Here is a 27,332-nt window from a genome sequence, read left to right as displayed (position 1 = left end):
AATACTACAAAACATAACACATTCTAAACATTATTTACTATTTTTGAGTCTTAAATTTAGTTTAAACCAGAAAAATGCATTTTAGGTGATAAAACTAAATAGTAGTGGAAATGGCAGGCTGTAACAGAAATTGTCAAAATGTTGTGGTTAAAGTAAGAGAAAAAACTTGTTCCACTCTAGTCAAAAGTGGAAAGAGTAGTAACTACGAAATTTGTTAAAGGTGCAGTAATAATGAGCATCCTGGAGGATCCATATGGATTTGTGCTGTTGCTTTTGTGGTACCACTCAGTAAATGTAAAAAAAAAAGAAGGAAAGTTAGTAGTGAGGAACAGAAGAGAAAGATGGTTATGGGGGAAAACAAAAAGTTGTGCCCAGTTGTAGCTTTATGGGATTATAGCAATATTTTCAAATTATCTAGTAATATTCCCAGCATTTACATTTTGACAACAAATGCAAGCACATCCTCTGAATAAGTCATAATTCTGAGTCAGAGTCTGAGTACCATCTGGATTGAAATACTTCTCCATTTTCTGTACACACATACATGCTTGCACACACACACCCAACTGAAATGACTGGCCTTAATTCTCATACATTCAGTTGTTTTGTTTCTAAAATAAAAGTTTTCACACATAGTCTTTAGCCAAAATAATAAGTAAACTAAGGCCACTTAATTCCTTTGATTCCAGTTGATGTTAGCTAACCCCTTAGTAAGGGTGTTGGGATATGTGTCAGTTCCCATATGTTTTGTGGTGTTACGATGTCACTCTGTAATATTTATTTTTAAACTCTACTTTGTATATCTCATTTCAGTTGGCTTCCAGAAAGTAATAGTATTCATCTTTGTGAATGTCATCACTTATTTTAATAAATAATCTGTTTTCTTCTTCATTTCCCCTCATATACTATGTAGTCTGTGCTCAGCCCCTTGCCTTAATTTTCCTACTTACTGACTTTTGGGGCAGTCTTTCGGTATGGTATTTGAGTGATTTATCACAAAACATACTTCTGCATTTTTCAAAGTGCACTTGCTGCTAATGAAAATGTTAGACGGTTTTGGGCTTTGGATGTTGGTTTTTATCCATTAGCTGTGGACGTTTATGTTAGTGGGTTTTTGTAAAGCAAGTTTCTTCACTGCATCTAGCTTGAACATAGTAATCTAAGATGAAGAAGTACGTCTCTCCCGTGACAGCTGATGGATGTGTTCTAATCATTGGGATTTTTATGGTCTTTTATAGGGGTAGTTTTAGAAGTACCTGCTGGTGTAGAAAATTCTGCTCATCACTGCAGATTAAAGTTGCTTAGCAGATCAGGATGCTGATTTTACGTGTAAAATCAAGGTTAGAAGCCTTGTGGATGCTGTAATGATTATGTGGCTTTTTGCAGAATTCCTTCAGTAATTTGTGAATTAAAATCAAGATTTTGCAAAAATCTTTGGATGCGATCTAATGATTTCAGCAAAGCAAACTTAGATCAGCTCAATAGGTATTTACTGGTAGAGTGAAGGCAGAGTGGCATATTTGAGAAGCAGCAGAATGAGTGGGAAAATTGTTTTAGTACTTTCCATCTTCAGCACTGGCAAGAAGACATAGTCAGAAGGTCATCTATCATGCACAGGTTGAATGTGCTGGCTAGAAGACTTCTAATGCCTGTTGAAATTGGTAGACAAGTGTCCCAGTGGTTTTGGAGGCTGTTAAATTTTTAAGTATATAGTTAAAATTACACAGTGGTTTTTATTACCCATACTGTTACTATTTTTCTTACCCATACTGTCAACCTATTCTGCTCACTGTTACATGGTGAGCAGAACAGGTTGAGTGATGCCTCTTCAAAGAAGAGAGAGGGCTAAGACTTAGAACTGTCAAATTCCACGGCAGATTTGGAGGGTAAGACATGATGACATCAGCTTCCTGCTATTAGGAGAAGAGAAACAAGATACTCGTTTCAAAATACTTGTTGAACACAGGATGAAGGGTGCAATGAGAATAGTATAGATAAGCAAAAGTGAGTTGGAAAACCAAGTTAATGGGAAAAAACTGAAAACAGAAAAAGGGGAGGAAAAGAACAGTTGAAGAAATTGTTTTGCAAATGTAAGTATGTTTGTAGATCACTAGCTATTTAGATGGAATAGGCAGGCCAGAATTTTGTAACTTGCTCATTTATAGTAACTTATTTCAGTTTTCTCTTTCACTCTTCCTGTCTATCTTTACTAAGGTAAAGGGTTCAGTACTGCTAATACTACACAATTTACTTTACTAGTATGCAGAAGACGGCTATTGTCTTTCTTAGAAATAAGGGAGTTTTCTTTTTCCTCCCCTAATTGTAGGTATGGCTAAAATTGAGTAATTTTGTCATGGTTGGAAAATAGCCATGTTTCTTCAGATAGGACTTTAGTTTTTCAGGGCTGACTGGTCAGCAGGGTTTTTCCTATTCGGCCTTGAACGTTGATCTTCTCTTTATGTGTTCAAAAAAACTGTCAGCATACAGAGTGGCAATTTATATAATACTTACAAAATAAAAATTATCAGAAACCTGTGCAAGACAGGCGAAGCCCATTAGCGCACTCAAAAACAGATGAGAAAAAGAAGCAAGTGTTGTTCTGATGGAAACCATAGGGGAAAAGTCGAAATTAGAGGGTGTATGGAGGAGGTTGTCCTACAGAACATTTGAAGGTGAGAGCAAGAAGTATGAATGTGATTCAGAAGGCAATAGGGTTTCCTTTGAAGTTGGGAAAATTTGCCAGACTTTGTACAAGGTCTGTTTAAATAAAGACTGTCTGCAAGACTGGATGTAATATTTGGTTATTAAATAAAAGGGCATCTGCTCTCATAAAAGCCACCCTGTTTTGTTCATGTATGTTATTGGCTATTTTCCTACTTTGTACAGGCTTTCTATAGAATAAGCTCATGGCAGCCTGACAAATGGAGCATTTATTGTGGCTAAAAGTACTGTAAACAAAACCAAAATAGCAAGTTTTATTGGCTTTTATAATACATTGCAATTTTTTAAATTGGCAGTGGTATAGTGGAATTTAGTATTTTAGGACCCAAATGTTGTTATCTGAAAACAGTGGACTTCATTTTCCAATTCTTTTTTTCTATTATGTACAGTGCTGTTTTTTCTATTTGTTGCTCACGCCCATGTGTTGTAGAAACAGATTCTAATAAGAAACATTTACGGACTCAGTTGCTCATTCACGTGCAGCTCCACACAAATGCATTGCCTGCATTTGTTCTCATCTGTTTAAGAAGTAATTATTTGCCTTTGAATTCGAAGAAAATAATGATTTGAGTCTGCTTCTCATATTGTCTTGTTATGAGCTGAAGCATATGGAACCTTCCTTATAACTAAAACAAGATAAACTCTCCAAGGTAACAAGGAAGCCTCCTTGAAATGCCTATGAAAATTAAATATCTGTATTTTATACAAAGATTTGATCCAGCAATCATTATTCAAATAGAAATTCCACTGAAGTCCAGAGGAATTTTGCTGGAGTAAAGAGTTTATGATTAAATTCTATTGGAATCAGTGGTAGTGTTGAACCTGGTCCCGGCAGGTATGAGGTCCAGTCCCTTATGCCGTTGTGTTCTCTTCTTAGGGTAAGGAGAGTTTCTTTGTTTTCCCAGCTGAACTTATTTTTAGTGTCAAGTTCTCCAAAGTCTACTTTGAAAACGTATGTAGAAGCTGCAAAGGCAATGTATTAGTTGTGTGCTGGAATTCTCTCCTTCAAACCTGATGAATGTCAAAATAATGCGTAGGTATGCCAGTAGCAGGTGAATACTGATAGTGACACAGAGTAGTTGTTGATTCATGATAAGAATGTCAATAGTTGAGGTAAATTAAGTTTTAAAAGAAAAGGCTTTCTTCCACACAGCAAAAGCTTAAGAATGTATGTCTTGATATTGTTCTAAAACAAGTAAGCAAGTATCATATATCAGTTTAAAGTTTCGCTAATTCCCAAGTAGAAACATAGGAAAATTCAGCAATCTTATCAGAGATACAGTATTAATGTTTGAAACCTGTGAGGGGAGGGAAAGAGGGAGAAGTGGAATATGTTTTCTTACAGCGTAGGCTGTGCCATTAAATTTGAATGTCAAAAAGTGAGGCCCTCTCTGCCTATTAAGCCTCTTAAAACACTCATAAGCCTTATTTATATTTATGTTTAGTGTCTGTCTAAGGGATCATGGTGAGGACTTTCTCAGTTTCAGGGTGGTTTTTGGTTTGTTTTTTTTTTTTCTGCATAGGCAAGATCTGTCTGAGCAAGGGCTTGCTCATTATGGCTGTGTATTTTTATTTTTTTAAGAGTATATATTAACATACTTTCTTTTAAAGAAGAGTTTTAAAGAAAGTAGGCTATCTTGTCTTCCAGTTTTTGCGATATTCTATATCACAAAAAAGATTTACTCTTGGTTCTCTTGTGTACGTTTTCTGTAGCGACTGTATAGATGACTTAAAGAATTTCTGGAATCAGTTACCAAGAAGTGAAACTTTATTAACTAAAGGAAAAATGATCCATCTTCTTCAGACACATAACATATTTCAGGTTTTGCATTTCATTTAAAACACACAAATGAAGTTCTCTTGCAACAGAAGAAAAACTTTCTTCCTAAAGGTTTAATTGTCCTTCTACCGGTTTGAACTTCTGGATCTACTGGTCTGGATTCATATTGTCCAGTGCTGGGATAGAGAAGATCTGATATTTCTTAATTATTCTGGTTTAGTATGGGATGTAAAACCTTTTGGACATCACAAAACAACAAAAGAAGTCATAATTCTCTTTATCCTTTCATTATTTCTCTGGTGGGTCACTTTTACACGTATTTTCTCAACTCAGAAAATAGTATCTCTGCCTGAAAATTTGATTTCAGCTGTCACCTCTAAAAATATTTATGAAATCTGAAAGGAAATAGAGGGTTATTTTTCTCCTTTCCTGACCTTGTTTTGTATATTTGGCAGTATTGAATAATATATGTGTAACTGCACAGATGCTGATAGGCATCTTGATCATGCTGATAGGCAATTTCATTTCTTAGTCTCCAGTTCAAAAGTTACTTCACTGTGATACTGCACTGTTCTGTTAGCATGTGTGCATGCATTTCTCCTGTCAGTGGGTTTAGAGCACTTCTTTGGAGCTGGCGGGTCTGAAATATGCTCTTGTGCCCTTTTTGAAATAGGAAAAGTCTATTAATGATGGGTGTGGAGAAGGGATTGTCCGTCAGTCATTCATTTAGCTGAAGGAAGATTGAGCCATAATTCTGCAGATGTTTCCATGGGACAATGGAGCACAATAGGGAATGAGTAAGATGGTTGGATAATGATAAAGCCTTTATTGGACCCGGCAAAGAAGCACACTTGGCTTTTTGAAACAGATGATCACACCTTTGATCTCTTTTCAAGGAGTAGGGGTTTATGTCATGGTTCCAAAGCCTGTGGAAATATTTCTGAAGTTAATCCTACTGGTGACCTGCAAAAGAAGGGACAACTGTTAGATACACCTACGCACTCGCTGTTCTGCCGCTGGTGCTCGTGGAGTTACCGTCAACATTAGTAGGGGTTGCAGCTGCAGAACCAAAATGACAGTTGACTATTCAGGGGTCTCAGATATTTCTTTGCTAGTGCTAGTGCAGTTGACATAAATCTTAACCAGTGGTTAGAAGGAAGGGACAGAGGGGAAAAATGTCAGCTAGTGTATAAACCTGAGCAAAATCGAAGGAGAAAAGGTTACTAGATGAAATATTTGCCACATAGTATACATTCAGGTAATATACATCACTGCTAAATGAAGGCCACTTGAAAAATATCAAGTGTTCTTTTAAATAGCAAAATAAAATGTATTTGTATTTATAATTAACATTAGATACAAATTCTCCTTTGTAAGCAGATGTGAGCCCATTAGCTATGATGAAGTTTTGTAAGATTCCACAGAGTTGACTTTGGTTCTCAAAACAGGTGAAGAGTGCAAAGAGCTTCGTGCTTGCTTAGTTATTAAGTTTTCTCTTCAAAAACAAATACAGAGAAAAAAGTGTTTCAATACAGGAATGTTTTAATTTTTGGTATGGAATTTGGTTTTCATATTTTAAATTATACTAGCCAGATACATTAACCAACTAACCAGAGTTCAATGACTAGCCTCCAGAAAACACAACTGAACTTGCTCTTTTTCTCCTTTAAGGTGGTTTCACCTAGAGTCCAGACAAGGGAAGAGAACTAAAGACAGAGGAGAAATAAAGGTCAATATTCAGTTTATGAGGAATAACATGACAGCAAGTATGTTTGATTTGTCAATGAAGGACAAAACCAAATCCCCTTTTGCGAAACTAAAAGACAAAATGAAGGGTCGGAAAAACGATGGGACGTTTTCGGATACATCCTCTGCAATCATCCCAAGTACTCACATACCTGATGCAAACGTTGAGGTATGTAGTGGTGAAGTACAAATGAAATCAAAACCAAAAAAACCTTTCCTTTTGGGACCTCAGCGGCTATCCTCAGCTCATTCAATGTCAGATTTAACGGGATCGCATGTCTCCTCAGAAAAAATGAAATCCAGCACAGTTGGCTACTCTCATCTTTTCAGGCGTCAGCTAGAATCTTTTGGTTCAGTTGATGAAGGTGGTAAGTAAAAGTCATGACCTTTATAATTACAGTTCACTGCTATTAGAGCATGCAAAAGTCTTGTTTCTTTAGTATATGAAACAATTACAAGACCAAAAAGTTAAGAATTATTGCTGGCCTATTTTTTTTTCACTTCCATTAGTTGGTGGTAACTCATAATTGCTGTTTCTGAGCATAAGAAATTACTTATATTGGTCATAAGGTATGGTAATTTAGCATTTTTCTTCTTATGTCCTCATTTGAGAGTATGTTGTAGTGAAGTATTGCATTCTAAAGGGAACTCTAGGCAAAATAGAGTCTTGTGAAAAATAAAAGTCTGTTTAAAGAGTTGAAAACTATCACCAAAGTTTTAAGCCTGATTTATACAAAGAACTAAGAGTACTTTGCGTTGTTCAAAGTTATTATGCGGCAATAGACTACTGTCGCTTTCTGGAATGGCACACTAGTCGTAGCTGTCTTCTTTGTGGAACTTAGGTTTCACACAGGAAACAAAAATTTGCTGTAGTGTCTATCCATAAACATTTCTGAACCACAAAGTCAAGGCCACAGCTGTTAATTTTTTTTTTTAAATAGCTTGGTTACTCAGCAGTGTTTTGAACTGAGACTCAATTGCAAAGCTTCTAGACCTAAGGTAAAATGGGTTCTCTGCATGTCATGAACTATGATATAGTGTCTCATTGATAATATACTAATGACAGATTGTTTGCAGGGAGTCTAAAATCTCCACATAGAAGGACATTAAGTGTTGATACTTCTAAAATGAACCAGCTTGACAGCACAGTTGATGAAACTGCACTTGAAGCACAAAATGACCCATTTACCAATGTGAGTGCTTCGTTACCCCAAAAATTTGCTACACTGCCAAGACAGAAGAATCCGTTTGAAGAAAGCCCAGCAACATGGGATCAAAACATAAGTCTGTTTTCCAAACCTGTCGAAATCAGAAAAGAAATTAAAAAAGAGAAAAAAGAGAAAGTTAGTCTTTTTGAAAGAGTGACTGGAAAAAAAGATAGCAAGAGGTCAGATAAACTTAGCAATGGGGGATCAGACAGTTCTACTGACTTGAAATCACCTAGTGCGTTTGGTGAAACTCATCAGGAGAGTTTTGATTATGATTCGACTAATCCATTTATGACAAACTTCAAGCCTTCAAGCATGTTGCCATCTTCAAGGTAGGTTTTTGCTGTATTTTGATCTGATATCTTGCACATGTTATATAAATGAAAATGTGAAGTGTTGAGGAACAAAATCTTTGTGCTTTATATACGTTTATATCATTGCTTATCTGTTTCTAAGTAAAAGTTATGAACTTTTTATATAGTTTGATCTTTTCTTACTTCATTTTGAAGTTATATTACTAATATGTACTGTGAATGTTCTTGTGTACTTGCGTTTGTGGAAGACCTTGTTCGTGCTTCAGAATGGGTTCTTCCTGAAAGCCTTCTGCTTTCACTGAACACTCATTGCTAACTATTACACTGCCCTTAGTCAAGGTTTTAGAGGGAAAGATTTCAAGCCTAAGGGAAAGATGAAATTGAATAAATAAAAGGGTGAAGAAAATGTGAGTAATGAAAAAAAATCCTATGGATGTCACCATTTGGGAAAAAAATGGATTTAGATTCTGTATGTTAAAGCACAAGAATTGAAGACCATTCTGTTTCTAAATGGGAGCACCCACATGGGCACTTACCACGCTTGAATTCATTTGGCTCACTGTAGCTTTGCTGAGTTCTTATGTATTTGCACAAGACAGCAGTTTATGTGTGAATTAAGTTACAGGGGCTGATAAGAAACTTTGATTTAAATAATCCATTTTAACCTTTGTTTGTCTATCAACAAGTAACTTGTTTTCCTTAAAAAAAAAAGCATATCCCACAGTTTGTTTCCTTTCTGGCTTTTGCTTGCTAGTGAGGAAAATATATTCTCTTTATATATATATATATATATATACACACACACACACACACCCCTCTCCCACATACACTGTTACCAATAGATAAATATTTAAGCAGTTAAATAATTAACTTTTATTCATTTGCATTCTCATTTTTTTCTGTATATTAATGCCAGAAATTAACAGTCCCTTTTTTTCAAGGTAATGATTCATTTCTATTAAATAACTTAAATTTGGTCGAAATTGAATTTAAAATTAAAATGCTCCAAACTGGAATTTTAAGGTTGTAAAATAAATCCCCATTTAAAATGGAAAACGTGGTTCTAACAAATTTGGCTTTTTCCTGTCTAGTAATTCCTAAATTAATGACACAATGGTATTTTCTTTTTAAAAAAAAAGTGATTTGTTTCTTGTTATCTTGTCCTTTAAGATTTTAGAACAGATTGATCTTACTGTGTCCCAACTCAGTTTTATTCATAGGTTAGAATGCATGCACTCCTGATTTAAACTTATAATAATTTTCTCAACAAAACTAATCATGGATGTGAATTAGATAAATGAACTGAAATGGAACTGCTATAGAAAAGATTTGGTTGCTAGAAGCTCATACAGACTTCAATGAATTATCTTCTTAGTGTCTTCTACAAGTCAAGTCAGTTCCTAGTGTCTTAAAGAACATGTTTACAGACAGAGTCTTAGAATATTATTTATTTAATAAAGGATTTCTCTACATTAGAGTAAGGTTAGGATGTAGCTTGGTTTGTCAGAAGTTAAACTTCCATTTAAATAAGCTCCTTTAAAGAGAAGTAATTTAAATAACAATTAAAATTACATAGCATTTTTTTAAAATGAAAAATGTATTCAGGCAGATGCTAGATATAAGTAGTGAAATCTTTTGAAGTTCTTGAATGCAGCAGATCTTGATAAATATAAATCTTTAACAGTAATCGTGATGTTGGATTTTTTTCTTTATTTTGTAATTAAAAAGCTCATCACAGTGCCCATTCAGGAGGACTCTAGTCATTTGTTCCTCTTCTTTGTATGAGTCTCTTTTACTAGTTCTTGACTTTTATGTAAACATAAACTTTTGATAAGACAGATATTCTGTTATAGAAAAGGTCAAACTGTTTACTATTTTTGGCTTTTTGAAAATAAGCTATTATGGAATAATATCTAGCATGCAGTAATTTAAGTTAGAAGCTCTCGATTTTTATATGCTCCAGTATTATGTTCTGTGAGAATCTTTTACAATAAGTTCACTTTCTTTCAAATGTATCTTGTACAATGATTTTCTTTTGAAGTAGAAACTAATACAAAATGTGCATATTTAATAAGTTTACAGTTTAAGTTTACCTTTTATCTGTGGGGGATTTGTTGAATAGAATCAATTTTTAATTTTTCAAACTAGTAATACTGTGAAGAAAGAATTGTATAAATCTGTGGGCACAAAATAAATGAGGTTGAGTAACAAACTCAGTATGCAGAAAGCATACACAGGGAATTTAGACTTCGAGTTGCTTTTTATTTACTCAACATGCTATTAAGCTCTTTTGGATGGAAACCATTTCCGCAAGTAAACCAGGCGATGTCTTTTTATTAAGGTGCCTCCAAAATCAGTGTTCTGGTGTGGATGAGGAGTTTGCTTTGCAGGTGGATCTCCCAGTTAACCCCACTTAGCTAAGCCTTTGTTTGAGTGATGGAACGGTCCTGGGGCATGTGAACTGGATTCCTGTCTGATGAAACTCAACTGGAAGATGTATTCCAGGAGCACACCGTAGCCACAAAAGGGTGTTTAGTCTGTGTGACCAGGCTGGAGATAGTGCAAAGTGGAAGAAAAAAAACCCCACAACAACCCTTTTCCCCCACCCTCAAAAAAAAATGACCAAACCCAACTCCTTCATGTGCAAAGTGTGAAGGTCAGGTTCTTAGCACCAACAAACCTATGTCTGTAAAGTTAGTGCGAGTCTTTTCAGTGACTTTGGTGAGCTTTGGGTCAGGCTCAAGTGCATCCTGATTAATTGTGTTTGGTAATGTTGACTAAGCAGTAATGACGTGCGTGACAGCAGCTCATAACAACATCACTAACTGATGGCTAGGTGAGTTGCAGAACAGAGTTGCTGAATAGCCCTTCACCCAACCAGTCGTTAAGTGCTCACTGGCTGTGTGCATACTCTAATTACTCTTATAATTACTCTTATTTACTAATTAAAAGAATGAAGATAAATACATCTTCCACGTGTTTCTCAGCTGCTGATACAGAAAATGTAGAAGTGGTTCAGCAACAGTTACAGGATTTTTTTTCCGAAAAGCAAGAAGTATCCCATGATTATTTGAAAATTATTATTTATTTTTATTAGTATTATTTGTTATTGTTATTTGAAGAAGATTTAAGAAGTATTTTGGAAAAGCAAAACAAAACCTGCCTAGTTTGTGTATAATACTGGTTGTCAGGAAATCACAAAATATGGACCCCTAATTTCTGTTAATCTCTGCTCTGGCAAAGGCTTGTTCCGTGGCTTTGGCTAAATCACTTAGTCTCCCTGCTCCTCACCTGTAAAATGAGGATAATATTTTGTTACCTCTTACAAATGCTAGGTGGATAAATTAGTATTTTTTAAGGGTTTTATAGGGACGGTATTACAGTATTACATAAGTGTTAAGATTGGGGGTTTTTTATTGTCTGGTGTAGGTGTAAGAAAGATATTTATGAGCTGATTTCTTGACAATTTAAAAATGCTGCAGTCTCATAGTGAAACGAGAAATGCTGTTTTTGCAAATATTACAAAATCTTTTCATTCCAGCGGATTTATATCATACAGCCAATGAAGAATTTTTAAGCACACAATATGTCTAGTATTTTTAGCCAGCATTTACGAATAATAGTTTTGTCTTCATACTTCTTAATCCACTGCTTTGAAACTTTTACCTAATATTATCTTAAATTGCATTCATTCTTACAGTTACTGCTATTGTCATGGCTCTCGAGGTTAATTTGCAGTCAGGAGCCACGTGGATTTTGCATTGAACACAGTTAAAGAAATTGAGGGTACTCCTGGAAAACAAAGATTTTTTTTATGCCATGACCAAACCTTGCGCATCATTTCTCTGAAATTGTTTGTGTTTAGGAAATACACTACAGTAGGCTAATAAACTGATGTGAAAATTTCTCAATTTACACCACTTGACAAGTGCTAAAAGAAAAGCATCTTTAATTTTAATGTGTTATTAGGACCTTTTTAGAGAGATTGTACAAGTTATTAACAAGGTCCTCTGAGACAGGAGACGGGTAATTAACAAGACCTACAGAAAGAGAGCTTAGGTAATTAACAAGATCTTAGGCACTGGACACAGGGAGAAACAAATAGTCCAATATTTAAAGCTGACAGGTTGTTACTAGTCTGATCAAATTCCAGGTCTGGGAAACTGAATTGATAGGTGTTTGGGAGCTTTCTAAGAAACATTACATATATAATATATGTATACATACACACAATATAAGTTTGTGTCTGTATATACATATATACACACATATAGAGAGAGATACATTAAAAAAAACTTTTGAAGTAGCATTTCCATGACCTAAGTATTGTTAAATTTAGAGAAAAGAAGATTAAGGTTGTGCCTACATACTGGTTACACTTTATCTCAAGTTCTTGCAATAAATATGTTACATTCTAAGGACTATGGAAGAGGGAATAGTGGAGGAGAAAGAAACATGTATCTTACTAGGATTCACTGTAACAATTATGAATAATGCTCATATTTATAACATTAGTTATTGGTCAATTGGAGCAAAAAATACAAAAACATTATGTAATTTTTTTTCTGTGTTCTTTTACTGCTTCAGACTTTTTTAAAAAAGTCAACTCAAAAAACCCCAAACCCAACCCTTAAACTTATCTCTTTTGCATCTTTCTGCTTTGTCTGTCATTTCCGAATGCTGTTATTTTCTTCAGCGTCTCTCCCCTATACTGTCATCACATGTAGCTGTTAGACCTGCCTGCCTCTCCAGTGATGCCTGTTCCAAACAAATCAGTATCTGCAGTTTCATTTTTCCCAATGGATGCAATGTTTGAGATAAGCAATTTCAAACATTTGATATGTCCATTACTAGATTGGGGGGGGGGGGGGGGGGAAGTGCCATGAAAACAGGAGGCTCTTGATAACCACAATGTGTTCAGATCATATTAAATAGTTAAGTCTAAGGAACAGCTGATGTCTGTTACATTTCAGCAAATATTAAAATTTTGTATGTGTGATGGTCAACTAGTTAGAGAAGCTTTTGCGAAATCATGGTGTTACTCTAGGTTACTGCTTGTCAGTTGAGCTATGTTAGTAGACCAGGTGCCTGGCTGTAGTCAACTGCTGTTGTGAAGTAAAACCTGTTAACTTATCTTCACAGTGGTTTAGGCTATTAGTGCAATAACTTCAACATCATCAAAGATAAATGACTCTTAAATGGTTTCAATCTCGCCTATTACATGTGATGTGCCAGAGGCATAGTTACTGGCCACAGCTCCATTGGAATGAACCCCAGAAGTTGCCTGATCAGAGCAAAGGGTTGTAATGGCTGTGTATTTCTTTACCAAGTAGGTGATCCTTTTCCAGTGTACAATACAACTCACTATTTTTAATTTTCGTATGCCTTTTTCAGAAATGTTGATGTCTAACAAGTTTATTACTGTGCTTGCTAGAGTAATAAAGTCTGTTCCGACGTTTTAACGTATATTTCTCTGTTAGTCAAAAAATGACATCAGGTGAACTATGCTATTTTCAGAATTTTGTTTCCTCTGTCAGTGTTAGCATGTCTTAATTTAAGAACAGTGTACTTCTGCATTGCTTTTCTTGAAATTAAAGGATTTTTTTCAGTTCTCTACTGAAATTTGACTAGACTTATCTCTAGTCAACTGTGATTATCTATAGTCTAGGTAGAATATTGATAGACTGCAACAGTACATTAATTATACTGTAGACTGTTAATATTTGTTAATTCGGTGTGGTAAAGCTGTTGGTAGAACGTTATTTCAACAAAACAAATACATTCCAGGTATGTGAGAGGTAACGGGAAATGATAGAACAAGCAGAAGTCATGCAAGGATTCTTAGTCTCCTGGTCTGTCCTGCCAAGACTGTTATTGTTCGATTTACAAAGATCACTGCATGTGATGAGAGAACAATGAAATCTTGCCCAAAGCTACTACAAAGCAATGGTCACAGTATTTGGGGTGGTTTGGAGCAATCAATTCCTAGAGAGATATTGTAGAAATACTTAGTATTAATCTTGACTTTTGCAGACTCTTCACCAGCAATCACTTACTCCTAATTAGTTGTCTGTTTTAGGAACACTGTTTGGGAAGTTCATCCTGCTGGCTGCATGACAAGATTTTTTCAAGCTTTCATTGTCTGTTGGTGCACATTAGGGCATGTAAAAACTTTTTTGAGTGGATGCACGAGGCATATTATGTGACCCAAGGTGGAATGCACTACCTGTTCTATTTTCTTTAAAATAAATTAAATAGTTATATCCAGTTTCTGTATTAATAAATGCAGAAGCTATGTAAAATTGATGAACTTTTTTTTTTTTCTGTTTCATTGTAAGAACTAAGAATTAGTGCTATTTTTTTAAGCATTTAAAAATGGTTGTGGAAGTTTCAATGCCAAATTTTACTTTAGGGTTGTTGGGTTTTTTGGTTGACTTAGAGATCTCTAATAGTAGAGTCTTTTAGTGGAAGTCCTGGCACAACTTTTAGTATAAAAGAACTTTAGTGGTCTCTTGAGGATAAAACTTCATTATTTTTTTAGTCATAGCACAACTGCCTAGTAAAAGGAGAAATATTTCAATGCTTAAAAACATTAACTTTTTATGTAAAACTGTTGTTGTTTGTTTCCAGAAACTGAAATTAACATTCAGTTGAGTGCACTGTGTAAGATCACTTTGGAGTTTAGAATGTCTCGTAAGTCCTGAATAATAAGTGAATTTGCATGAGTAATGTGTCCAGCAGTGTGCAAGTACAAGTGCCATTGTTTTAAGATACTTCTATTTTTGGAAGGAGAAGGCTGGCATTCTTATAGAGCTCATGAATGCAGCCCTGTGTGCCTCCAGTTCCCTTGATCTGTATCCAGCAGTATCAGACACCTCGAAATCGGCCACCAGCCTATTGTGGATCCAAATTCATGTCTCTCTTCGAAATGAAGGCCTTTATACATGAAGGCAAAAATTTGTTAAATTCTTTGAGTTGTTTTAACTGAAAACCTCTATATAGTTGCATTGTCATGTTTCTACTGCACTAAATTTGAAATATACGTAAGCCACAAGAGAAAAGGCTGCTTCCTTGAAATGCATATTGTTCAGGACCATTATTGAGCACTGTATTCTGAGACTGTAACTTCTTGATCTTACGGAACCTTCTGCCATCTTTAAACGGCTCTGTAGAGTGCAGCAGTATAGTCATGAACAGACCGTTTCCAAAGTAGTCTATGTAAAGAATATGTAGCTTGAGAACAAATTATTTGCAAGAAAAGTGTATCTTACATTCAAAGTTCAGGGGTTTTGGTCCGGTTTCTTAACTCTTGGCATGAGACTTTATAGTAATATTAAGAAAATGGAGTAATAGCAACAAAACCTGATACTCTTTTTGTGTTCTCCTGGGGTTGCACATACTCCAGAAGGCCTTGGAGCATGGCTTGACAGCAGGACAATTTATATAGTGAGGTGTCTTAAGTGATGTTCCCCAGAATCTGATTGGGAAATAATTGTAATATGCTTACTCCATACTTGCTTAGCTGCCAGACATGACAGTCATTCCTTCTCAGAGTATAAAGTGATGTCTGCGTTGCCAGGCACAGCAGGCTAATAATATTCTATGGAAAGCAAAGTTTCTGAATTTCATTAACTGTATCTGATTTTATTCACTTCTTTTGTCTTTCTAGTACATTGGTAATAACTTACACTGCATCCTAATATTTCAAGGTTTTGATACGTGTTGTGAGAATCCAAAGAAGAGTGCATAAGCAATGCAATAAAAATCAGTCGAAAGACCGAGAAGTAGGAATAGGAATAATTTTTCAACTCTAATGGAAAATGAACATGGTAGAGCTTTGCTAATAACTTGTACATAGACGTTCCATATTAAAGGAAAAAACCTGAAAGCTCACACTGAGCACATAGGTATTTTGGTTATTTTACAAGATGTCAAGTTAACAAAGAAGATTTCAATACTTTGAATAGTAAAGATTAATGTAAATATTGTTTTAATTTCTAATAGTATACAGTACGGTGATCATATAACTAATACGAATAGCTAAAGATAAGTAAAAAGCTTTTGCTCCTTAAGAAAATATGCTTTCTATACAGCATAATTTAGGAGTCTGATTCCCATTCATTATGTTGTCAGAGTAAATGGTTCAGGCACTAAAATGTTTAAATCAGTTATAGGAAAGATTTTTTAAACACTGTTTTAATCTCTAGGCATTTAGAAGCTAAATATTTAAGCAGCCACTAGACCAAATGTTTGGATTTTTAACTACCATTAAACTTCAAAAGACAAAATTACAAGCTCCAGTCATAAACTTGAGCCTGTGATACATCCTAAACTCAGCTCCAGTGTGTTGAAGTTTCTATACAAACTGCAAATAATCAGCATGCAATGTAAGTATTTAACTACCTCATAAAAAGTAGGTGTTATGAAAAGAAAGAAAGTGTTTCATGTAGTTCTAATGAAATGTATTTAAATAGGGAAAATAACAAGAAAGTATAAAATAATATGTTTTTTATGATTATGAAATGGTCATCCAAAACACTCTACAGAATCAGCACTATAGTATGTCTGTCTCCATCATTAGTTTATTCTGGTTTTATTTCTCATCACTTTTCTCCCCCCAGCAACATGGAAATAGGGAAGAGTTCTCATCTCAGATGAGCTAAAATTTAAATACAAGCTAATAAACCCCCAGAAATTCAAACAAACTTTACCGTTCAGTAAAATTGTAAAGAAAAAGTTGCAATAAAATAATGGATATGATTTTATCTGGTAAAAATAACTGATATAAAGTAACTGTTAAGGAAACTAATTGAATTCCCAGATGAGTGAAATGGGAGACATGACTAATTTCTGTGCTAGATTGAAGAAGTCTATTCTACCTATAGTGGGTTAGGGGCAGTGTAGAAGTTGGGTGGCTTGCTTGTTCAGAGTCATCTGCATGAACCTACTGCAGCTGATTTTGAATCTGTGCTGGTGTGATTTACCTCCTTTTTACTAGTTCCTAACTTTCTTGAAGGTGATTGGAATGAATGAAAGTTTATTAGCTGTAAGAGACAAACCATGGAGCTTCTGTTAAAAAATCATTATGGGTCCTGGGACATCACCTTGAGGCACCTGAGACTCCACAGTGGTGGAGCGGGGGGCTTCTTGCTCTGACTGGATAAGTGGAAGAGGCAGAAAATGACTTGATTCCTTGAGATGATGAAGGTCACAAGAGCAAGAAGGTAGATGAGCTCTTTTCAGTGAACAGAAAGAGGAGTAGTCAAGCCAGTTTGTGTAGGTTGGAAGGTCTGTCCAGTAAGAAGGTGTTAGACTCAGATATAACACCTGGGAGTTTCACACAGTGTTAATGATGGTGAGCCAGAGAAACCCAGTTTGACTTTAGTTCTCAGGGTGAGTTGGCAGAAAGTCCATTTATTAGAAAAGAATCATCTTTTTACTTGTAAACTGAGCAAATTTAGTTTGGGCATAATTGAGAAACAATTGTAGAATCCCACAATACCACTTTTTTTTACAATCACTGTTCACAGAAAACTGCACTCAAAAAAAGCTAGAAGAAATTTTTTTCCCAAGCTGTGAACATAGTTTTTTCATGCTTCCATAGCAAAAGTTCCCTGCCCATTTATCAAACCCTGGGGAAAAAACAGAGATGGGACTATAACAAGCATTATCACTATGAACTGTGATTGTAACACAGCAAAAAAAATGACATTGTTTTTTATAATTGCTTAAATCAATGACTTCAGAGTGCTCTTAGGAAGTCAAGAAAATGGCTGCTCGAAGGAGGCTTATGATGGTTGTACAGCGTGTGGGCTGTGGTCCTAGAGGCGTGTTTTCTGTAAGCTATTACTAGTAATCAAGTGAGATGATAACTTTAGGGGTGTATTATTGTGATGAAATTTAAATTCAAAAATAAACGCTCTCATGAATTTCAGTACACCAAACATGCAACTCCCCCAACTGTATGCATTCATAATTTTAGAGTATTTTCTTTCAAGGTATTACTTGGTCCTTGGACAGTGAATTATGTGTACAGCAGTGAGAGCCTGCATCTGCTCACGCTCACCTCGGGCTGGAAGCGCTGGCAGGAAACCCTGTGGGGCTCAGTGAGGCCGTGGAGCTCCCACCTTCTTTAGCAGACAATCTGATTTAAAAAATGCAATCTCAGCACCTGTTTCTTCCTTGAGAAGCAGTATATTTTCCACATATCTCTTTAAAATATGGGTAAGAGTATTCATGGGGTTTGAGTTTTTATTGGTGAATATTTTGTTTAATGGTTTTTCATTTTTTGCAAGTATATTCAAGTTGCTCCATGTGAAATACACAGATGTGCTCTTTTGTAATTGCAGTTACATTGTCTGCAATGTTACGGAAATGACTGCAGGTTTTTTAGCTAAAAAACCCCCAAAACTAGTCCATATTGCCAGGGATTTATATTTCTAATTTTCAAACGCAACTTTTCGTAGTCAGAACTGCTGCTTTTCTTTTAAGCTGCTGCTATGAAAAAAGAGTCCCAGAACTTATTTCACAGAAACTATAAAGTCATTCAAGGCAATGAAAGATCTTGCTTTTTTAACCTTTCAGAAAGTCACTCAGTTGAGCAGTCAGGCCGTATTATTCTATATCTTGTCTAACACGAGGAAACAGTCCCAAAAGAAAGATATCCCAAATTAACGCCACACTTCGTTAAACAGAGACATTCTTGGTTTTCACCAAGCTAATTCGATCCAGTTCAGTTAACTCATTTTTTTTTGTACTCGGATCACAAAAGGCAGCCATGAATGAAGCAAGTTCATCATGTGTTTGACACATCAGTGTGAAACTAAAAGGCGGGCTGTGAGGGAGGGTTCCTGCCTTTAGCTTTTTAGACAATACCCGACGAAAGAGGCCCCTCATTCAAAACTGGTCTCCAGCAAACTAGGCAGACTGCTGTGAATCACTGTTACAAACAGGTATAATGGGAATTAGCCAGAACTTGATTCGTCAGACACCTCTTGATTTCTAGTTGTGACTGTTCATGTAATCCAATCTGTATCTAATATCCTCAGTCCAGCAGATGGTTCACGGAACTTCTGTATCGGCAAAAGACTGCCTACTTTGGAAATGAAAAATAATGTACAGAATAAAAAATTTTAATGTAAAAAAAAATTGTAAACTTTTTTTTTTACAGAAAAAACCCAGGTTTTACATTTCATGTAATTTACGTTTGTAAATTATGTCCCTTCCTCTTTTACACCATGAAATATATGGCTTATAAATTCAGATAAGTGATGAACAGTCACAAAATACATGTTCCTTACTTTAAGCTACCTTTAAAATATAAGTGTAAACATATTTTTGTAACTTTTTGCATTATTCTTAGTCAACAGACGTCGCCCTTGACAGCCAGTACATGCAATCTAACTAATAGATTCTGTGATGTGAAAGAATGTCTGCTATGATGCTAACAAGTAAATAGTATTTGTGAGTCATACGCAAATTCTGAACACATTTTCAGAGAGTTAGTTTTCTCTCCAAACTTGCTGTAGCAAGTACATAAGGACATAGCAGCGCTGATTTTTGAAGATACTTGCTAATAATTACATCAACCTGAGAGACCAGTGGACCGTTTCTTAGGCCTGAGACTTAGGCGATGGCTGCTTTTATCAATATCAACTGCATTTTTGCAGTTGAGGAAGAAAAAATCTCAACACAGCAACATCATGAAATAGCTTTGCTTTTTGGATATGTGGGATAATCACTAGGTTTATAAAATAATAGATTATTTACTCAATTTTAAGTACAAAACAAATGTTGCTGACAGAAGATGGCTTTTCAGCTCTCACTTAAGCTGGTGATCTCACTGGAATTTCTAAAGGACGTTTCTCCTCTAGCAGCTGCCACGAAAGCTGGGAATACATGTTAGTCTGTAGGGTTTTGTTGTTGTTTTTTTAACAATCTCATCCCAGGGACCTGTTTCCAGAATATTTCATTTAAAGGATCTCTTTTTGCTTAGAAGCTCGAGGTAAGTCTAGAAATAAGAGAAGAGCTAGGGAAGCCCAATCTGTAATATCCTTTCTTGTATTTCTTAATTACTTATTCAAATTTTATGACAAAAAGAATATGAAAAATACAAAAAATTGTGAACAAAGAATATATGAAAATTTCCATTAACTTTGAATGTTTCCTACTTCTCCTAAGTTCAACAAATCAAGAAAATAAATCATACTAAACATTTTATAGCTATATACCTAATTCAGTAGTGTCTTCTAGTAGATGTTTTAGTTAGATAAGTATGCACTGCTAATATTTGGGGTTTTGGTTTTTTCCCACAGTTTTAATACGAATCCTTCTGGCATTGAGGACCTCAGGAAAACAATGGTGAGTTATGAAGTGTTATGGAAAGCCATCAGTAAATGCCAACTAATTGGTGCTTGACACAATATAAGCTATTATTCTTGTTTAACCTCTTATAAGGAAATGTTGGGGGTTTTTTGTTTTTCTTTTGACGTATCCAGAAAATCTAATTAGAAAATTACAGGCTTAATATAAATTTGGAAATAAAGAAGAGTTTAACACTCAATATGCAGTGTTATTCTGGTATGATGATGTAGAGAAGAAGGGAAAAATTAGATCTTTGCACAGAAAGTGAAAAGAAAACTGTTGCTTTGCGGTATTTCAGATGACTCTAGAGAAGTAATAGTCAGGTGAGGAACTCTGTATTAGGCAGTGATGTATTAATTGACTTAACAGGAGTTTCCTATCACTGTAGTCGGAGACTTGAGGACAGTCTTTAGATGGCAAATCAAAATGGAAGTAATGAACTGATGCATGATAGGATTAATAATACAAATAATAAATGAACAGCCTCTCAGAAAACACTAAAAAATAGAAATCCTAGAAGTTATTATTCAGAATACTCTTTTGACTCTAAAAGTACCTACAATAAATTGTGTACTAAGAAAAAACCAAAAAAATCCACAGATATCCTATGCAGTGTCTTTGTTTGAAGTAAAATGTCTTACTAGAATTTGTTCTGTGAATAGATGAAATCTTTAAAAGTAGGTTTGTTTTCATTTTTTAAAATATATAGAAAGCAAGTTTCACAAGCAAATATGACTTTGTACTGTTTGGTTTTTGCTGGTTTATGTAAATGATTTGTAATAACATTTGATGTTATTGTAAATGCCCAAGTTTTTATAATGTAAGTAACTGGTGGGAGATGTCAGAGTATATGAAGGCTGCCTTTGATCAGATAGTAAACTGAATTCTACCAGGCGGTTACTTAATCTCTGACAAAAAGCGACATCAAAAAATTGATTTAACTTAGCAGCTATTGTCTGTAAAGTAACTATAATTACAGTTTCTATGTGCTTGCAAATGTACTCCCGCAAATCATGTAATTTATTGCTGGTAAAAGCATCGGTTTAATTCTTTTAAGAAATAAGATGTGAATTGTTTTATTTAAAGGATTTAAAGGTGATAAAAGAAATCCTTGATGATTTTTCTTTTGGAATACCAGCTATCCTAGATGTCAGTTGTAGGATTATGAGGTGGTGCTCATTTAAGACAAAATACAAATTAGGAGGAGAAGAAACTGTATCTCAACCATAGTTCTGAATGAAACTGTTTGAATTTTTTTTTACATATTCAAGATTGCTTTCTAAGGTGTTTGAAGTAATTTATTATTAGGTTCTGCAATAACAGCTGTCACCAAGTTGTTATATTTCTTCCTTATGCATCACATTTAGTAATTATGTTTGTATGTCTTCTACTCTGGTGCCAACACCTGTCTCTGAAAGCAGTGTTTAAATGGGAGCAGTAGCCAGTTGAAAGGGCATCGTGAGCTCTTTAAGGCCTAATTAAGAACTGAAAGGAAGATGAAGTAAGTAGGACAAAAGATGTGGAAAGTGGCTTAGATGATATTCCCAGAGTAGAATTCCTCATTAGAACAATAAAGAGATGATCAGAGATTGCCAGGCCTTCATTTTATCTAACTCCATTTCCTCTGGCTGTCAGTGTGTACCCCAATAGTATTTTGTAGCCGAGACAATCGTTCTTTGCATAGCTTGTTATTTAGAATCTTTTTTTCTTAATAATTCATTATAAGATTAATGTTTTGTATTAAAATTATAGTATCTATTTTTGTAAAGATATAGTTGTTCCTTATACATTTAAGTATCACTTATTTGCTCAAACTGAACATTTAAAATGTTAATTTTAACATCCTTAAACATTTAAGTATCACTTATTTGCTCAGATGGAACATTTAAAATCTTAACTTTAACATCCTTATACATTTAAGTATCACTTATTTGCTCAAACTGAACATTTAAAATCTTCTTAACTTTAACAATATTTATTTCTAAGTACTAACATCCTTTAACTAGAATTTTCTTGTGTAATTAATGTCATAGGTTATTCCACCCCAAAGATCTATGTGGAGCATGTGTATGACAAAACATCTTTAAAGCATATGTATTACACACGATTTTCCAGTAAACTTTACATAATAATTAAAGACATCATTGCATCTTAATTCCTCTTCCTTTGCCAAATCAGAAAATTAGGGAAACCCTGTATTTTAGACGTGGAAGTGTTAATGCTGTCTTTTCCAATGTGTACAAAAATTGAGTACCGTAAAGAGAAAATTTTACTTCCTTCTTGTAGAAGAAAATGTGCTAAAAATATAATGACCACAAAGCGAAGTTATTTTCTCTTCTATACTTGTTGGAAATCAATTACTAACCAATTTATAAATTTCATCAAGTTAGCCATTTTAATAAAGTGGGAGTTATTGATCACTTACAATCTTGTAACTTGATAAGTTTAAAATACTGAATACACGTACATGAACGTGACATTAAATATCTCAAATGTAGTGAGAAACCCTTAAAAGCACATATTTTCGAGAGCTACTATTAGAATATAATTGATGGAGAGAAGCTGACTGATCCGTTGTACTTCAGCCTATTTGCAGTGCACCATCACTTTTAATGAGGTTTGTTTGAAAACTTTGGCCACCTGCATATTTTAATGATTCGACGTATGCCACTGTGCAAATATGGAGCTGTATGGAAAGAGAAAGAATGGAGCATGGAAAAGGAATGAATATGACTTTATTATGTGGTGTGCTTCCTAGCTGTGCAAGCTTTATGATTTTTAATGACAAGTTTCTACTGTAAACAAAAGCTGTCTTGTGTTCTTCTGCCCTGTTAGAGGTGCAGGATTTGAGAGGTTAGATTATTTTACTTAATTAGAGGTTCCATATCTTTTTAAATGTCTCCATTTCTGAATCAGATAAAACTTACTGCTTAGCATGTCTAATGGCGCTAATACTTTTATAAACCAACTCTCACAATCTTTTTCTCAGTTACACATTTCCATATTTTTCATAATCTGGTTACTTAAGGTCACAGCTAATTCTTCTTGACACAGAATAAGACATTCAAGTTTATAGTTTTTTGGATCGCGTGTTGCCGTTTGTTAAGGGGACTAATTTGTCCATCTCCGCTAATACCTGCACTTACTGAGTCGTCAGAAATCATTACAGAAACAATTCTGTTTTCCCTACTGCTTAATTCTGGGCCCCTCCTGCTTTAAAGCAAGCAAGCAGGCAAGCAAGATCTTTCAGTAGTACGCATTTCTGTCTTAAGTGCTCTGGTGCACATAAGATGCAGCCTTTTAGCTTCACCTGAAACTTAAAATTGAAAGTTTTATTATCTGATTCAGAGGCCAAGGCCTGGAGAACCACTGATGACTAAAAATAGAATATGAAAGACAGATGAGGGCTGATGTCATTTAGAGCTACGTTTTGCTATGATATGCTCAAAAGGCAAGAACTCAGGAAAGTTACAGTAGGACTTGAATTCTCGGGGCTCTTTCTCTTGCTCTTCTATAATTAAGGTTACCACATAGCTGGTTTCCCAAAATGGACCTGCTAACTGTCCTTGTGGTTACTGCTTGGGTGGTTAATAACTGTGTATAATCTCACTGAGAACAATATTTTTTCTGAGATGACAGTACGGGAAACTTACTTCAAACTGGGCAACCTATCTCCAGTTGTCTGCCCCAGTGGGGGTATTGGAGGGAAAAGCTCTAGAGCAAATGGAGGTATGTTGTCTAAGTAAAGTTGCTTCTGTCAAGAGGTGCGCGAGACACATATGAAAAGCGATAACCCATCAATTTGTTCAGAACACTGAACTATTTCATAAAATCTGATGGTTTTTTTAAACTTACCCGTAGGATGGAAATCCTTTTGACGCCACTGCAGGATACCGTAACCTTACTTACGAAGAGGTTTTGCAGGAGCTGGTGAAACATAAAGAGCAACTTAAGAAGAAGGACACCCATATTCGTGAACTTGAAGATTACATTGATAATCTTCTTGTACGAGTAATGGAAGAAACACCTAGTATTCTCAGAGTGCCATATGAACCTTCTCGAAAAGCTGGCAAATTTTCCAAAAGCTAAGATAGCAATACTTGATGGTACTTTCTGCTGAATGCGTTAGTGGAAGGAAATCACACTTTAACATTTTGACTTATCTTCATTCCTTTTCTCCTAAGAAATTCCAGGAACGGGGGGAGGATGGGACTATGGCATGGGTTTTTTTATTTGTTTTTTACTCCAAACGCTAGCAGGGACTTCCAAAAGTAATATTCTGTTAGATCACCTAAATAACTTTTTTTCTTTTTGAAAATACCTTTAGGTACAGAATAATTACAGTAGAGTTAATAATGCATATTAAATATGTCCATACAGTTTATATAATATCTTAGTGTTCACCGTGTGGCAGTTTCAACTGGGAAGCCTGTGCTGTTATGAATGTTTTCTTGAATGATTATTGGTATTATGCAAATATATCGATTCTGATATTACAGCATGCCATCAAGACCACTGTTTTCAAGCCAGTGTAGTACGCTTTACTAAACCTAAGTGTGGTTTGTTGCAATGGAATGTAGTTTGTTCTACACATATTAGAGGAAAACAGTGATGCACAATCTTTGCAGAGTAAATGCTGTATTCTATACAATGTGCTTTTTGTATAACAATGTAAAAAATAGCACGCCATTTCAGTAATGGCACATGCTGGAATCAGTTATTTTACACTTAAATGCTGAATTTTGTGTATAATGATTGAACTTTGGTAGTGAGCTCATGACATAAGGTTGTTTTGAGGATCTTTTTGTATGAAGTTATTGCATGCCTTTTTATATGTTAAAGTACTTTGAACAGTGTTAATAGAGTCAGAGGTAGAACTGGAGAAAAGTATGGAATAAAGATATGAATACTTTGTTTAGTCAAAGTCTACTACAGTGAAAATGTGGAAGAAATGAACAGACTGACTTAAATAGACATGATGATTCAAAAAATATAGAACTGACTCAATTTAAGGTTGAGTTTTACATTATATATGTCTTAGGTTTTTTAAATCTTATCACAATGAAGTATATGCCTTTAGAAATAGGCTATGTTGCTTAAACACATACAGAGTACTTAGAAAGGCTTTTCATTTAAAAAAAAATCTGTATTCCTTGTAAGTACTTCTAAAAGTCAGTTTTCACTGAGGCAAATGAAAGAAGAATGAAGTAAATGTCTTCCTGATCATTTAATAATTGTTTGTAAAATGTCATATGAAAAAGGTATCTGTTATTCAATAAATTGGCAAAATATAGTGATGAATGTATAATGGGAAAATACTGTAGAAGAATCCTCACAGTATTAACATAAATAGATTTTCATTTTAATTTCCTTCATAAGAGTCTCAGTTGGATTGTCTGTTGCTGTGAAACAGTAAGATGATATTAAAAAAAAAGTACAGAGAATATTTTAGATTTGGATTTAAGAAAACTGACTGTCTTTTCCTCCTCCTCTTCTTTTTCTACACCTGATCTTTTTTTTTTTTCCTTACAGCACCATGTAATGGCTGTTGCTGAGGAGGAAAACAAAGCTTGAAATTAAATTCCAATTTTTTTTTGTTGTAGTAAAAGATCTAAATATGTTTTCATTTTTAAAACTGCAAAAATTAGTAATATCTTGAATATGATCTGGAAAAGTTGAAAAACTTCTACTATCTCAATGCTTTCGACGGTGTTAGTATTGTATGACAGCACAGAATTATTCTTGTTTGAAAAAAATACTTCTTTGTACAATTGTTCTCAGACTTCATTTACTTATTTTTGGCTATTTCTCCTTTTCCTTTTTTTCCTTTTCCTTTTCCTTTTCCTTTTCCTTTCTTCTTCTTCTTTCTTCTTCTTCTTTCTTCTTCTTCTTTCTTCTTCTTCTTTCTTCTTCTTCTTTCTTCTTCTTCTTTCTTCTTCTTCTTTCTTCTTCTTCTTTCTTCTTCTTCTTTCTTCTTCTTCTTTCTTCTTCTTCTTTCTTCTTCTTTTTTTTTTTAGCAACTACCTCCCATCCCCCTAGCACTATGTCCCTGAAATGTTCCCAACCCACCATTGGGATCCATTAGCATAGATCCTTGTGCCTGGATGGAGCCTGAGCGATTCAAGCCCTACCTAATTGTAGTGCTCTGCATTTAGATGTTTGTAGCACAGAAATGGGCCCACTTCATCAGGTAGTCTCTCTCTTTTGACAACCTAAGGATTTATCGAGTTCGGTACCTCATAAAGCACGTGAATGTTCTTTTGACCCACTTAAGATCTAAATGACTGTAAATTTGTTGTAATATATTCAAAGTGCCAAAGGTTATGTACTAAGTTATGGTACGTTTACTGTTGGAAGTTAGGTTTTGCACTCAATTAGATTTTAATTTCCTAATTACACCAAGATGTATTTCAGTTACTCAGTATTTCCATAAAAGTTCTTAAACATTTTCAAATGTTTGGCCAAAGCAAGTGGTTTTCTCATATTGTTAATGGGGAAGTGTTGTGCAATTGTTTTGAATTCCAGAGTCATTTTCAAACTGACTGGTATGAGACCATCTGTAGTAATGATTAAATCATACACACCGATGTTTAACAAGTAAACTAACCAGAGAATATGCTCCAATGACTTTTCACTTGCAAGCCAACTTGTAATTATTAAAATGAAACTCTACTATATTTAGCACCTCTGAAATCACTTCTTTTAGAATGTAAATGTAGAATATCAAACTGCATAATTGACTAAAAGCAGATCATTTGACATATTTGCATACCAAGAATGATAAGCAGATTAAAGGTAGCGAAAAGATCAATTTTTGTGCATTAGTGGAGAAATTTAGTGAAGCTTTGAATGTGCTGTCTAGTCTTTATCTGATCTGTAAATGAATAAAAGCACCTTTTGTTTCTAACAGTTTGTCAAGAAAGAGGGGAGAATGACAAATGCAGTTTAGGACAAGGTAAAGTTACACAGAGAGGCCGAACGGGACATTTACAACTATGAAAATATTTTTATAGAGTTCTTACAGCTGAAGATGTAGGCTGCTTTTGGAGCAATTCTGGAAAGATTACATGCACGTCACTTTCTGCTTAGAAAGAAAATTTTAAGTTTTTTCTATATTTTGAGAGTATTTTTGAAAAGCATCTTCACCCCACGTATTTTTTGAACCATGCAGCTTTCGAATGAAAACATTTCATACAGAGT

At 34.8% G+C, this 27,332-nt stretch overlaps 1 protein-coding gene across 1 annotated transcript in view; it reads left to right on the top strand.

Annotated features, from left to right (window-relative positions):
* Nucleotides 1-25,510, top strand: part of RAB11FIP2 (RAB11 family interacting protein 2) — a 31,351-nt gene extending 5,841 nt beyond the window's left edge. Inside the window, exons 2-5 of the mRNA XM_076339104.1 lie at nt 6,173-6,615; nt 7,325-7,787; nt 20,084-20,129; nt 23,994-25,510. Coding sequence (XP_076195219.1) covers nt 6,173-6,615; nt 7,325-7,787; nt 20,084-20,129; nt 23,994-24,221 — 1,180 coding nt within the window. The 3' untranslated portion in view covers nt 24,222-25,510. The remainder of the gene's footprint in view (nt 1-6,172; nt 6,616-7,324; nt 7,788-20,083; nt 20,130-23,993) is intronic.
* Nucleotides 25,511-27,332: the final 1,822 nt, after the last annotated feature.

Source organism: Aptenodytes patagonicus, chromosome 5 (assembly GCF_965638725.1).
Source record: "Aptenodytes patagonicus chromosome 5, bAptPat1.pri.cur, whole genome shotgun sequence".
Taxonomy (NCBI): domain Eukaryota; kingdom Metazoa; phylum Chordata; class Aves; order Sphenisciformes; family Spheniscidae; genus Aptenodytes; species Aptenodytes patagonicus.
Note: the sequence above shows the minus strand (reverse complement) of the source record. Positions and strands in the feature narration are given on the sequence as shown.